At 47.2% G+C, this 15,197-nt stretch overlaps 4 protein-coding genes across 4 annotated transcripts; 3 read left to right on the forward strand and 1 right to left on the reverse strand.

Moving 5' to 3' along the window:
• Window positions 1-1,717: 1,717 nt before the first annotated feature.
• Window positions 1,718-8,214, forward strand: K444DRAFT_588468 (putative polyketide synthase; the record flags this gene model as incomplete). Its single annotated transcript, XM_024878058.1, has 7 exons — window positions 1,718-2,007; window positions 2,076-2,367; window positions 2,436-3,056; window positions 3,121-4,068; window positions 4,125-4,325; window positions 4,384-8,028; window positions 8,099-8,214. 7 exons carry the CDS (start codon window positions 1,718-1,720, stop codon window positions 8,195-8,197), a joined length of 6,096 nt encoding a protein of 2,031 aa, XP_024737903.1. The 3' UTR covers window positions 8,198-8,214.
• A 235-nt stretch (window positions 8,215-8,449) lies between these two features.
• Window positions 8,450-9,822, reverse strand: K444DRAFT_527338 (monooxygenase; the record flags this gene model as incomplete). Its single annotated transcript, XM_024874631.1, has 4 exons — window positions 8,450-8,780; window positions 8,837-9,571; window positions 9,627-9,688; window positions 9,757-9,822. Coding segments are annotated over 4 exons (1,194 nt in total), but the record flags the coding sequence as incomplete, so codon positions are not given.
• A 1,370-nt stretch (window positions 9,823-11,192) lies between these two features.
• K444DRAFT_720713 (S-adenosyl-L-methionine-dependent methyltransferase) lies at window positions 11,193-12,575 on the forward strand (the record flags this gene model as incomplete). The annotated part of the gene is made up of 3 exons (XM_024888489.1): window positions 11,193-11,936; window positions 11,998-12,335; window positions 12,407-12,575. 3 exons carry the CDS (start codon window positions 11,193-11,195, stop codon window positions 12,573-12,575), a joined length of 1,251 nt encoding a protein of 416 aa, XP_024737905.1.
• Window positions 12,576-13,807: 1,232 nt separating this feature from the next.
• Window positions 13,808-15,197, forward strand: K444DRAFT_629017 (uncharacterized protein; the record flags this gene model as incomplete). Its single annotated transcript, XM_024882996.1, has 4 exons — window positions 13,808-13,900; window positions 13,954-14,049; window positions 14,117-14,619; window positions 14,699-15,197. The coding sequence occupies 4 exons, from the start codon at window positions 13,808-13,810 to the stop codon at window positions 15,195-15,197; spliced, it is 1,191 nt and encodes a 396-aa protein (XP_024737906.1).

The raw sequence follows: 15,197 nt of genomic DNA on the forward strand, positions 1-15,197 counted from the left end.
ATAGTAAGGCAATATATAAATTAGAGTAAAATATATTTTACTTTTGTACTATAACGCTTATATTATCTTTGTAGTCACGTGTAATAACACGTGACCCAGTAATTAATTATATTTAATTAAATTAAGCAAATAATTAATTATAATTTAATTACCGGCCAATAATTATAATTAATTAAATTATATATTACTAAAAATATTTAGGATATTATATAAGATATTTAATTAAGTATATAGATATTAGTAAGAAATAAAAATAATAGAATAAAAATTAGTAAAAAAATACTAAAAATGTTACTAAATAAATAATTTTAGTAATAATATATAGTTTTAAAGTAATATATAGTTTTAAAGTAATATATAGTTTTAAAGTAATATATAGTTTTAAAGTAATATATAGCTATTAGGGAATTGAGAATACTATAAAGTATTAGTATTTAATAGGAATTAAATATTAAGATTTTAATTTTGGGCGGTTGAGTAATTTGGGCGGTTGGCCAGTGAAACCTCCAAATGTGGCAATGTCTCACCGGACGAAGGGATACTTGTATATCGGAGACGGGTGTTGCTACTCTCCCCCTTTTACAGGGGGGCTTTTACAGGGGTTTTAGCCAATCAAAAAGCTTAGAATCTTTTTAGATTCTCTCTATAACCGATTCCCCGCACAAAAACACGCGCTTAAGAAAAACACTTTTACAAGTAAAGTGTGCGATACAAGGGGGGCCCCATGCTAGTGCTATTACTATCTTGATGGGCCGTACCACCGTAGTGAAAGCACGTGCACACCCTGTCTACTAAACTTTTAGGTGTAAAAGCCTCTATGGCAACAGCACAGCGACATATGATTGCCTTACATGAGCCCAACCCGATGCGTCCGCCCCCTTTACTTTGAATTTTAGACTCGTAGACCGCACGAGGTAGCCAGGATCGGGTCTTGTCCCCATGTCAGCGGTTCCTCATCAAACATCGGCTCGAGAATGGACCGTTCGGCTGCCGGAACACTCTCCCCCTAATTAAATGTACCAGTGAGTCCACAGAGCACAGACAGTCTACTTTACCATACAAAACGCCCCGGTCAGAGGTCCCACGTTCTAGTTTTATTAGAAGAGGGGGTGGGGGCGAGAGTACTGAACAGGCAGGCCGTCTAAATCCGAGGGTGTGGGAGCAGCCTAATGCAGTAAGCCAGGGGTGAGGCATGCTTTCCAAATCTCCGCTCAGCCTTGCGAGGGGGCCACCTCCGTACCGTAATGGTGGGCTGATTCCAGTTCGGAAAGAGGGGAGGGGAGCCATGTCAAAGGTAGTGAATGGAGGCTTGGGGGGCAGACAGGGGGCGTGGATTGCGGTTGCCGTGCCTTGGAGCACCGTAAGTTCCCATGCGTCTCCCGCGCAAGTTTGTGAACTAAAATCCTCGTGGCCCACTGTAGCGCGGTCCACATAGGCACTCCCTGCCCTCAGGGTCCGCAGACGTAAGTCAAATTTCATCAAGCCATGGAACTGTGATCAATCAGCTTTGCGATTACCATCTGGAATAAGAATTTTGAAATGGCTGGTTTACAAGTGATGGCGCTAAGGATAAAACACTGTTTTTTGGGCACTCGTAAACCTGAGATTCTATCATCAATTATATGCTCTTTTGCACGACCTCAATTATCCTCTCAACAAAGAATTCAACCTTTCAACCAAAACGAGTGACCGCCTTGTGATACCTTCAGTCCTTGCTATGGCTGCAAATCGCATTCTCCTGTTTGGGGACACATCAGATGCTCCAGTTGCCCCAATTCGACAACTGCTTGCAAAGTCTCGACATTCGAATAACACACAGCTTTTTATACGTAATGCCGTAGAGGCCGTCGGACAAGAGATTCAGACGTTGCCACCGTCAGAGCGCGATTCAATGGGAGTGATTCACAGTATACAAGACTTGCAAGAGTGCCATGAATGCAGGAGAGATCATATCGGCATTACCCGAATGGTTTTGCCGTTTGTGGCTTGTATTGGGGAACTTATTTTGTAGGTGAAAATCATCTTAGAGATGGTTTTCTTTACCCGTTTTGCATTTGATACTAAGTAGTTTTTAGGCATGCAGAAAAAGATCCGTTATTATTGATGGGCATTGATAACTCATCCCCAGTTATTGCCCTAGGCATCTGTTCAAGCATGCTTGCAGCAGCGGCAGCCGCTGTTGCTAATGACGTTGGTGAACTGATTGAAGTAGCTACATACCTGGCAGTAGTGGCTTGTCGCACAGCTGTGCAAATTAGACTCCGAGGGATACAGATAGAACCTGGCAGCGGAGACTGGGCATTCGCAGCTCTTGGTGAAGTTGTAACCCATCTTCCTTTGATTTTAGATAACTTCCACAAAGATCAGGTAGGGCAATGTTTCCCCTCGTCCATGACGCTCCAACAAAAAGAAGAGAACTCAGCTGACCTTTCTAGGCAATCCCAAAGCATAGAGAAGCATATATCGGCATTCAAGCAACTTCTTGGGCCACTGTCTTTGGTCCACCATCGATATTGGAAAAGCTCATTGGCAGCTCTCTTGCATTGAAAAACACCCACATCGTGACGCTTCCTGCCTTTGGCCCTGTGCATGCTGTTCATTTGGGAAGTCCAAACTTTGAATACATGATAGGAGAGACGCACCTTCTTCAGAAAAAGCTCAAGCCGAATTACCAACTGATCTCAGCGACTACGAACAGACCGTTGGTCGGCCCAATCTTGCTAGACTTGCTACAACACTGCTTGGAGGATATATTTCAACATTGCGCCAATCCCGAACTGGTGTTCGAGGCCGGTATATCTCTCCTAAACAGAGAACAGCAAACTTCTCTCTTTACCCTTGGAGACACCAGCTATCTCCCATTATTCAAACGCATGTTACAAAGGAAACGCTTAAAAGTAGCATTGAAAACCCAAATTTCGACTCAAGAGATCTTCGATAGTCAAGTTGGATCCGATTCAATTGCTATTGTTGGGATGTCGGGTCGATTCCCTGGGTCTGATACCGTTGAAGAGTTATGGGCAAGCATCATGGAGCGGAAAGACTTTCACAAAAAGGTAAGGTCCACTGAACTTAGAGGAATTTATTGTTTGATTGGCGGGCATTCACTGACTCATCCAGATTCCCTCTGACCGATTCGACGTGGACAGTTATTTTGACGAAGAGGGACGTGCAAAGAATGCCATCATCACTCCATATGGTTGCTTCTTAGAGCATCCTGGCCTCTTCGATCACAAATTGTTCAACGTCTCTCCTCGAGAGGCCATCCAGATGGATCCTGCGCAACGCTTGCTGATGCACACAACTTATGAGGCACTCGAAGATGCCGGTGTGACCACCAATGGAAGTCGCGCAACTGATGGGAAACGTGTCAGCACTTTCATTGGCATCGGATCTGATGACTGGAAGGAAATGCTTGAATCTTTGGGGGTAGACATTCACTGGGTACAAGGCACTCAACGAGCCTTCGTGCCGGGACGTCTCTCTCACCATTTCAAATGGGAAGGTGCTACAACCTGTGTTGATTCTGCTTGTGGTTCAGCGGCAACAGCAGTTGGATTGGCATTTAAGGCCCTCATAAATCGGGATTGCGACACCGCTATTGCCGGAGGTGCTAATATCATTACTACCCCATTCTATCACTCCGCTCTCAGCAGAGGTGGCTTTCTGTCCCTGACAGGTGGCTGCAAAACATTTCGGGAAGATGCGGATGGATATTGTCGAGGAGAGGCAGTTGGCGTACTAGTTTTGAAAAGATTAGACGATGCTCTGCAAGATAACGATAACGTTATCTCAGTTATTCGAGGCTATGCTCGAAATCATTCGGCAGAGGCAACGTCTATTACGCATCCCCATGCCCAAACGCAAGAGCGGCTTTATAGATCTCTTCTACACAAAACTGGGCTAGAGCCTCACGATATTGAATACGTGGAAATGCACGGGACTGGAACGATTTCGGGCGATACTACAGAGTTGGAGTCCATTGCTAATGTTTTAGCAAAAGCGGGCAGCCGTCAGAAGCCGCTGGTGGTTGGTGCTATCAAGGCAAATGTGGGACACTCGGAAGCGGTTGGTTTCTCCTAGAAGACCCGAGCATTGTGGAAAACTTTACTGACAATGTCCAGACAGCAGGAATTCTATCTTTAATTAAAGGCGCTATGGTGCTCCAAAAAGAGACGATACCAGCACAAGTTGGCATCCCCCAAAAACTAGCACATTACCCTTGTTTGGAGAACGGTCAGGTACTTGTTCCGGGAGATTCAATGCCATTTTCGTCAGTTGGTAAAGCCAAGAGGAGGCTCCTCGTCAATAATTTTGATGCTGCTGTACCTTGAGTCCTATCTGTTAGATGTTGAGTAGTCGCGATGGCTAACGTGACTGTAGGGCGGCAATAGCTGCTTCGTTCTTGAAGAGCCGCCTAAGCGTGAGACTAAAGGCTTAGATCCACGAGAATTCCACGTCGTCACGATTTCAGCGCACAGTACGGCATCGTTCGATCAGAACAAAAGACGTATGCTTCAATTTCTCGAGGAAAATGTCAACACCAGCCTGGCCAACCTTGCATATACGACAACTGCACGGCGGAATCACCATCCTTTCAGAGCTGCATATTGCGGAGCCAGCACTGAAGACATTGTTGAGGCATTGAGAAGTGACCTCAATGGTGTGGCCGGCGTGGTTCAACAGCTCAGCAGTCCGCACAAGAACACACCAGTGGTATTTGTCTTTAGCGGTCAGGGTGGGCACTATGCAGGAATGGGCAAAGATCTCTTCAGAACTTCCGACCAGTTTCGAGGGATAATTGCTGAGCTAGAACAAATTTGTGATTCCCTAGGATTTCCCTCGTTCGCAAATTTGATTGCAGATCAAGATACGAGGATGGAATCCATCAGTATTGTTCAACTCCATCTATCTCTCGTGGCTCTAGAAATTGCTCTCACAAAACTCTGGGAGTTTTACGGCCTCAAACCGGATATTGTGATGGGTCATAGTATCGGCGAGTATGCCGCTCTTTGTGCTGCTGGAGTGCTTTCAATCTTCGATGCATTGTATTTGGTCGGCAAAAGAGCACAACTTCTAGAGTCCAAGTGCGTTGCAGGAACTCATGCAATGCTCTCAATATCTGGAACTGCGAATGAAGTTTCACTATTCCTGTCCGAGGGAGACCTCAAGGGTTGTGAAGTGTCATGTTACAATGGCCCCGGAATGGCCGTCTTGAGCGGCGGGCAACAGGAGATCCTGATACTAGAGACACTCTTAAAAGAACGGGGACTCAAGTGCCAGATGCTTGACATACCGTATGGCATGCACTCTTGCCAGATGGGTGCGATATCATTAGAATTTGGGGATATACTGGGTGGCGTGGTGTTCAGAAAACCCAAGATCAGGATGATCTCAACTCTTCTTGGTCATCAAGTCACGGAAGCATCATCTTTCGGAGGGGACTACCTAATCAGGCACACAAGAGAGCCAGTGAAATTTCAACAAGCTGTTGCCAATTGTCTATCCCAAGGGTTTGCAGATGCGTCATCGTTATGGCTTGATATCGGGCCGAATGCTTGCTGCCTGGGACTGGTTCGAGCGAATATCAATGTCAAGTCTTCACATGCCCTAGCAAGCTTGAGGAAAGGAGAAAACAATTGGAAAACGGTTTCTGTCAACCTCGCAACTTTATACATGGCCAAACAACCTATTCACTGGCGAGCGTTCCATAACGACTTTACCAACAACTTGTCGCATGTTGACCTTCCCAAGTATGCCTTTGATACGAGGGACTTCTGGATCACGTACAAAAGCAATGATCAACTATTACAAGCAAATGGCTTAATAGGAGAGAAAGATCCAGAACCAGAACCTATATCGACCTGCCTTCATCATTGCGTGAAACGCGTAGACGATGAGCACGAACAGTCTTCCTCTTTCACATCGACAATCTCACATCCTTCTCTCACTCAAATCATTGAGGGCCATAAACTTTGTGGCATTTTTGTATGCTCTGCCGGCGTCTTCATTGACATGGCTCTCACAGCAGCGCGACATCTTATAACTGGCGGCAATTTCGCAGCCCCGTGTCCAGCACTCTTGGTCTGTGACTTGAAAGTTGACCAAGCCGTGGTTACCACGTCTGAGTCTCCAAAAGTTATCCGCATCGAGGTTACGAGGAAAAGGTACCCGGGGCCCGAATTTTCAGTTTCATTCAGCAACGGTCCTGGGTCACCACCTCCTGCCTTCGCTAACTGTCTTGTCCGCCTCCGAGACCAGTCGATTTTCGATATTGAAACTCAAAAGCTATCTTTTTCGATTCGGCCAAAAATCGCCCAGCTGATGGACGCTTCTAAAGCGGAGCTCGCAGACAACATCCGTGGCAAAGTATTCTATAAATTATTTTCCAATCTTATGGAATACAGTGATATATTCAAGGGCGTTGAAAGCGCGGTTGTCAGCGACGACTTCAGAGAACTTATCGCAATTGTCCATCTTCCAGCATACGACGAACGGAGACTAGACCAAAGATTCACTTTGTCGCCGTACTGGAGTGACATCCTTGCTCAGACTGTGGGATTCCTTCTGAATGGAAATCCTGATCAAGCTGGTGACCATGTTTACATTGCCACGCACATAGAGCGCCTAGATCTCCACGTTCGAGATTTTTCGCCAGACGCTCGCTACCAGGTTCATGCATACATCGATCATTCAGATGAATTTACTTGCCGAGGAAACGCATATATACTTTACGAGGACATCGTTGTAGGTCTTTTGGAGGGCCTGCGATTCCGGAGAATGACGCGGAAAACTCTTCTTCATTCACTTGGAAAGGTCAACGCTCCACAGATCAAAAATGGTCCCCAAGGCAAGACCTCGGAAGCATCGGTGAAGTCGAACAGTGGTTCAGCAGGACCTGCAGTTCTTGGGGGAGGTCACAAAGCAAATGGGCACGCTGTATCGCTCGCCACCACGTTCCGGCAGATATTGCTTGATGAGACGAGGCTACTTGAGAGTGAAGTAGTGCCATCTGCATCTTTTTCCGAGCTTGGTGTAGACTCTATCTTTAGTATTTCTATCTTGGCGGCATTAAAAGCTGAGACGGGAACTGAGCTAGGCACTTCATTTCTCACAGAAAATCCGACGCTTGAGGATGCTGAACGGGCGCTGCGAATCATTGAAAATCAACACTCGACCTTGGCAAATTCGAATGCCTTGACGAATGGGCACACGAATGGGCATACGAATGGGCTTACAGATGGGGATGAAGCACCAAATTCTCCGAGAGAGAGTAACATCGTTCTACTTTCGGGTTCGGCGTGCACTCCTCCACGGACCTCTCTATTCCTGATAGCGGATGGAGCCGGCTCTGCAGCGGCTTATGTTCATCTGCCTAAATTCGCCAACGACCTCCAAGTCTTTGCACTTGAATCCCCATGGGTAAAAGACCCAAAGAATTTCACTTGCACGTTCAGCGAAGCTGCGGAAATGTATTTGGTAGCCATTCGTGCAAAACAACCTCGTGGGCCATACCTGCTTGGAGGCTGGTCAGGTGGGAGTGTCTTTGCCTATGAAGTTTCTCGCCTGCTGCTCGAGGCCGGTGAGAAAGTCATCGGTTTGATCATCATTGATATGCTCGCACCACGGCATGTCAACCGAAGAAAAGTAGCTATGCCGACACTTGATATCATCAAGTATATGGGGATGCTAAGCGGAATTGATCGGGTCGTATCTGACGTTTCTGCCCTGTCGCTTCAAATGAAGGAGCACATGTTGGCCACAGCAAGGTGTTTTAGTCGGCTGGATCCGACGCCCATGGCATCTGGTTGCCGGCCAGATGCCACCTTTGTCATCTGGGCCACTGAGCTTATCGGACCTGAGTCCAGTAACGACGGGAGTATCAACATGAAGGGACAGAATTTGGAGGCATGGTTCTATCCATCACAACATGACTTTGGACCCAACGGCTGGGATGTGCTCGTAGGGGACAAAGTGGAATGCTTTCAAACGCAAGGAGATCACTTCTCGATCATGAACATGCCATATGTAAGCTCCCTCGATTCTTCTTCCAAGTTTGATTGTCCGGGTGACGCAACTAACGCGGATTAATTTATAGGTTAAACAACTTGGCCAAATCTTGCAGCAGGTGGTTATCAGATGTCTTGGTTCTGTTAGAGACCCGCGGGGCGGTCTTGATCTCCTTCGGGATCGGTGAGGTTGGTCTGAGGTTGCATGAATGTATTTGCCTAATTTTGGGGCGATGATAAGTAACAGTCCTACCTACATGTAACTATTCTCTGCGTAGTAGATATGAGCTTTGCATAATCCAGATAAGTGGAACGTGACCGAGAATCCGGTTCAGAATCTGTTTGCTTCTATTATTCTCGTGCCCTATTACAGATACCAGAGTGGTGATATATCAATTTCAAACTTAGGTGAATGACAAGACAGGACAGCGATTGCACAATTATGCAGATTTGAGGATCTGAAACAGAGCGATTCTAGCAGCCTCTGCAGCATCCCAGATCCAAGTGGAACGAATCATCTTGACCACATCGTCACTTCGTTTAGCCTCTTGTTCCTTGTCACGAACTGCCTTCACCTCGCCATCTCCTCGGTACGCATATTGTCGTGCCTGGGTAGTGGCTGCTTGTATTTCGAATACGCGGCCTTTCCGAGAAGTCTCATATGCCTCAAGAGCCGCAGACAATTGCTGTTTACTTTGAATCAGTGACAAAACGGTCGTGATTGCAGTAACATCCTCCACCGCCTGTGCTACTCCTTGACCGAGATATGGACTGTAGTTATTATTATTATTCAAAGCAGTACGTATCAGAAAGAGGAAATAACTCACGGCATGGCATGACAAGCATCTCCAAGCAGTATAACAGCTCCCCTGACCCAGCCTGGCGAGGGGGAATGAGCCAGGATCCTAAAGTTTGGTACCTCGTCTGGCGCTAGGTCTATCAACTTCCGGAGGGCAGAATTCCATCCTTGGAACTCGGCAACAACATGGCGCTTCTCAGTCCTGAACGTCCACGATTCTTCGGCATGCTCATCTGGATGAATGAGAACCACGTTCAGAAGCTCATGATTGTGAACAGGGTATGCCACGGAATGGCCACGAGGTCCATCCCACCGCTTTATCCAAGGGTTTTGTACTAAGGCCAGCAATTCCTCGTCTTTCTCCAGAAGCTCTCGTGGAATAACCAGTCGATATGCAGCATCGCCAGTGGGCTGCGCCCGCTCTATTTTTGACGGGCAGACCTTCCACTTCAATTTAGAGCCGACCCCATCTGCGATTATGATTAGATCGCCGCCAATTCGTTCTCCTGTTGCAAGCACGACCTCGGGACCATCCGTATCGACGTCGATAACGCGGGAATCAAATCTGATCTCGACATTATCCCGTTTTTCAGCTCGCGAGGTAAGCGCCAATTTCAAGTCTCCGTGGAGAATGGGAAACATCCTCTTCTCGGGAGGAAATGCTGTTCGAGCAATTGCTTCACCGGTGTCCCAACGTCTACTTTCGAATCCCTCCGCAGCACGACATGCTGAATCATCCGCCGAAAGCACCTTTTCTGCTGAACTGAGAGGTTAGAGAATGCCCAAAACGAAAAATTCTCCAATAATATGCCAAATACTCACATTCATACCATTGTTTAGCCGCCGGCGCCAAGGCAACTCCAGCACCTAGAGATTGAAGCTATAACTCTTAGCATCGACCATCAAAAAACAACTACTTTCGGAAATTGTCTATTCCGTAATTCATACCTCTTTTGTAGACTCTAGAACTAGAATTGAATGGCCACGTCTGCCAAGCGAGATAGCTGTGGAAAGACCTGCAATACCTGCGGAGAGCTCAATTGTTAGTCAGAGCCGCGTTTATGTCAAGGAAAGAACTGTACCGGCACTGCTTTCGAGTTAGAAAATGGCCGAATTCTATATGAGGGCTATAAACGTTATAGCCTGAACAGTAATTTACTCACCCGACAACTAAAATTCGGAGGGGAACAAGACAGAGATCCGCCGAAGATCTTGAACTCATAGTTACAAAAAATTCCCATGAAAGTTGAGCAGTGAGCAAGATGCTTGTTATACCATAATTGAAGGAATGTTTCAATCTAGCGCGCCACGAGTAGAGAGGGCTTCTGCAGACAGGGCTTGTGCGAACAAGGCACATGGAAACATCGGAAAGTAGGATATACTTTCCCCGTCACGATTTTACGTGATTTTATGAGGGAAGAAAGGGGTGTGACGATATAATTAGATGTGCACACACGAGTAAAACATGGCCTGAGAAATAGGCACTTAAAACGCCATCCCAACTCCTGCAGCTCCGTCATTGCCGCCGAGACTTGAATCCTGAAACAAAGGTTCTTGGTTTCTCGGTACTTCGGAACCGGGGACTTCCTGTCGCGGAGATAATACCTAATAAAATAAGTAAGCTTACTGACGTGTGGTGATCCGCCACCCGTCCCGTGTCTTGGAAATTTCTGCAATATACTGGTCTTTTGGTAAATAATCGCACCCTTGAGGGTTTTGGTGACAGCCTCAACTGGGGTAGATAACCAATACGAAAGGCAGATTTGGCGTATTTGTGGGGTCGAAAGTGCTAGAAGCAGGTGCCAGGGGTGGAATTATTTATCCCGAGACCACAGATCACAAGCGGACAGGGAGCAGTAGACGCACCAGCTTGTCTTTGTAGTAAAGGCGACCATATTTTACTGTGCTGTTGCCGGGGAGGCTTTTACACCTAAAAGTTTAATAGACAGGGCGTGCACGTGCTTTCGCTTTTGCAACACCCCGTCTGACATAGCTGCGCATACAGGTAACCAATCTGATGTGTCCACCCTCTTGTGTCAAAGCGAGGAAGACGATTTACCTGATCAGGGGTAACAAGGGTAGATATATACTTCCTATCTCGTACGTGGAATAAGTATTACATTGTGCCGTATGTAAACAGCATGGGTTGTGTGTGGTTTCCTTTAGATATCGCATTTTACCTTCCCAGCTCATGCTTGATGCAGCTAGATTTGAAGCCTCCAAGTAATATCCTTGACGTCGAGTACCCACTGTCCTTTTGAAGGTAGCCATGGTGAACACAAACATTCTCTCTATAATTCACTTATCCACGTACCCCACGCTTAGAATTCAGACAGTCCCCTACAAAACCCCAACTACTCCAAAACAAGGGACCTTGGCCAAACATGTCGATGAATTTGCGCGAGTATGCTGCCCATGTCTTCGCGCATGCTGAAAAACTGCAGTCGTTTCTGGACAGTCACGGCGAAAAGCTTGGATTTGAAGCCGATGCTCGCCCCTCTAGACACTTTCCTCAGGAGCTCCAAGAATCTCGAGTTGCCTTGATGTCGGCATGTCAGACCATGTATGATCTCGTGGAAGGCGCCGAATCTACGATGCTCTGGTCACCACTCGCCGCAATTCATGATGTTGGGGCTTACAAGCTTCTCTATCATTATCGACTCTGGGAGCTGGTACCTGAACATGGAACAATCTCTTACGAAGCCATGGCCAATCCATTAAAGTTAGAAGTCAAACGTCTGACAACCTACGTCCGACACCTCATCACCAGACGCATTTTTCTCGAACCAGAGCCCAACAGAGTTGGACATTCGGCGGCATCGCTCTTCCTTGCACGCAATGAAGGTTCACAATGCTGGCTTGGTGCTTGTACCGATGACATGCCAGAAGCTATACAGGCATTGCCAGAGACATATGATATCCACGGGCTCGTCCTAGACACAAAACTTAGCCCTTTCAACATCGCTCGGAAAGATAATTCTATGGGTGCCATGGCACTTGTCCTAAGTGACAAGCAACGTGGACCTCGTTATTCTAAAGGGCTTGGATGGGTAGCAACGACAGAATCTTGTTCCAGTGAAATCATTTTGGATTCTTATCCTTGGGAGCAATTCGGGCTCGTTGTTGATGTAACGAAGAGAATACCCCATCCATTATGTTTGTCTGGATTCCCTAGCTGATTCTAGATAGGTGGGAGGTGGCGATGGAAATTTCAGCTTCAGCCTAGCCAGAAGATATCCCAAAATGCGCTGCATCATTCAAGACATCGCTGCTCAAGCTTCGTACTTCAAGGCTCCCGCGGATATCGCCCATCAACTAGAGTATCAGGTGCATGACATCTTCACGCCACAAAAGGTGCAAGCGGATCTTTATGTTTTCAGAATCGTCTTGCATGTCTTCAGCGACGACGAGCAAGCCGCCGCTCTTTTGAGAAATGTCCTTCCGGCGATGAAAGAAACATCGCGAATTGTGCTGGTGGATATGGTGCTGGATCCTAATTACCCAATTGCCTGGGCTCACAAACAAGCGTATGCAAATACATTTATACCTTATAACACTACATAATTACCTGAGATACACATGCTAAGTAAGAAACCAGGGTGTGCAACTCTCAAATGACCGACTTGGTTGGGAAAGACCGAACGGCTGAAGACTGGGCTGAAGTAGTCCGGTTGGCTAGCCCAGACCTCGAGCTTGGAAGGATTTTCTCAGCCGCTGGCAGAACCTGGTCTACCATTGAAATTGTTCGTAAGGGAACACAGTTGTGAACCACAAGGGGATGCTAGCAAGATGATAGATGATCAGTTGCAATGAAAATATGGATTCGAATTCTTGAGATTAATATTGTGTGATGGAGACTGAACGCAAGCTTGCTCCTTCTTTCCGAGGGGACTTGGGTGGTGCTCGGTGGATGTTGGCAATGCTCAGATGGTATCATTTAAACGCTCTGCAAAAATAAATTGGACTCCCATTGAACCTGCCGGTTGTCATACAAGTGATTCTGCCCTTTTTGGATTGGCTCAGCTGCAGAGGAATATAAACCCTCCGCTGCACCGCACTTCTTGTACTTTAGACATCTCAATCTACATCAACTTTACCTTCATATTTGAAGCCTAATTACATGCCAAATACTGCCTTATTCATGCAATTGTCAGAAACTCGTGGGTGCTGGACTGAAGGCGAATGGAAGTAATGTGCATTGTTCAAAATACCCAATTCCAGACCGTTCAGTTGGTAGGAGGATGCTGTTCGTGCTCAGTGGACAGGGCAGCTGTTGCCAAGTTGGGCTAGTCCGCTAGAGCCATCCAATGGGACAGCTGGAAGCGTGCTCCTACGGAGGTTCTCCGTGCTCACTGCTTTCGTAGCGGGAAAGCCAAATTCGACTTCCTTCGTTTCGAGACACGGGCTTCACAGTGCCCCTGCCCACCCCTGACCTCCTTTCCCCTCATGATGGCGGTAAGGACCCGTAAAAGGCTAAGGTTTCATAACCTAACAAGAAAGGGGGAACCCGCTGCGCCCAATAGTCCGCATTTGCGGCTGGAGGGGGACTATCCAAATGAACGCTCACGCTGACGCAGAAATAACAATGACGGGTTTGAAAATTAGGAATGCTCACGGGCAGCACGGGCTGCATACAGTGCACAGGTTGTCAATCAAACCAGGTGTAAGATCGTGCAGCGACATGGGCACATCGGATGACCAGGTGCGCTGATTTTAGCCCGTTAGAAATCTTCTGCGAGCTGACACTCTCAGGGCCCTAGGCTCTTAGGGCTGACGAGAACGACCTTGAAAATGGCTGCGGCCGCTGTGCCCGCCCGCCCGCTCGGCATTGACATCGACTGTATACATCCTAAGAACTCGACTCTCCTCTCGCCCGCTCACTTCGATTACGCATTGCAGGTCCATCGTCATTTCTTCATATCGTATATAATTCTTTTGCCCCCCCAACAAAACTGTTGCCAGCGGCAGCGAGATCTTGAGCTTCAAAAATTATTTAGCCATGGATCCCTCGTCGCTTCCCCCGAACTTTTACGATGAAAAGCCGCAGGCCAACTATCAATCAACAATATATGGAGTGTGCTTCACCCTTGTGGTGTGTCTTCCCCGTGGCGATAGTATTCGCTTACCGCTAACCAATCCGCAAAGGTTTTGTTGTGGGTGACGACCAGTCTGCGATTGTGGACTCGATTTCGCATCGTCAAATCTCCAGGATTGGACGACCTGTTCGTAGTGCTTGCTGTAGTGAGTCCTATCTCTCACGTTACCTACCAAGACTAAGGGATCTGTGGCTGACCCTGTTCGTTGTAAGATTCACGTTAGTATGGGCGCAATAGCAACTTGCGTAGCGACGAACTTCGGCTTGGGCCAGCACATTTATCTCCTTACACCTCAGCAAATCCGAAGTTTCTTGATATGCTTCTATTTGATCGGAGTTTCATATGTATCTTCGACCGCTCTCATCAAGGTCTCCCTTTTGTGCCAATATTTGCGCATCTACGAACCCGGTACACACACTTACCGATTTACACAATTTATGGCGGTCGTCATTGGACTCTGGGGGTTCGCTTTCGCCTTCATGGGCTGGTTCGGCTGCTTTCCCAGCCCCGCTTCTTTCTGGAATGGGACATCCAAGGGCTGTTATGCTTCCTTTTCGCCAGACCCTCATGTGGCTGTGAAAACAATCGAGGGCCATTCTGGTGTCAATGTGGTTTTTGATTTCATTGTTCTGGCGATTGCGTTTCGACTCCTGTTTATGAAAGATGCGCCGGTAAATGGCAAGGGCTTAATGGCGTTGCTATGTATGGGAGCCGTGTAAGTACCATCCATACTCTTTTGCGAGTATTAACTAGACGCTAGTTGAGTAATTACATCTATACTAACCGTTTACTAGGAGCTGCAGTTTTGGGGTCTGGCGTCTCGCTGATGTCGTTGTGGCTCAAGCGGGGAAGTCATCCACAGATATCACCTGGGCCGAACCGACGGTATTCCTGCTCTCCATTGTTGAGGTCTGCATAGCGTGCCTTGTTGCCACTATACCCTGCTTCTGGCCCATTATCAGGGTGGGGCTAGACAAGATCTTTGTGATGTATGAGTTCAATGTCTCGAGTGAGTCTCGATACCATGACGACCACGTCGAGCTGGCCCCCACGACGTCTTGGGAGGCAGGGACAAAGCCAACGGGTGGCAAGGAAGACGTTAGATCGCTGGAGAGCATGTCTGGAGACACCGAGCTCAGTAAGGCGTCAAACCTGCCGCATTACAGAAATGACTATATCCAAAACCACGTAGACCCCTTTGGAGAGGAGTTTCAAACAGAGGCAACTGTCCAGGTCGGCCGCCAGACTAGTAAGAAGAAGGGGAGAGCTCTTCCAGCCGATAGCGCGTTCTGA

Source organism: Hyaloscypha bicolor, assembly GCF_002865645.1.
Source record: "Hyaloscypha bicolor E unplaced genomic scaffold K444scaffold_57, whole genome shotgun sequence".
Taxonomy (NCBI): domain Eukaryota; kingdom Fungi; phylum Ascomycota; class Leotiomycetes; order Helotiales; family Hyaloscyphaceae; genus Hyaloscypha; species Hyaloscypha bicolor.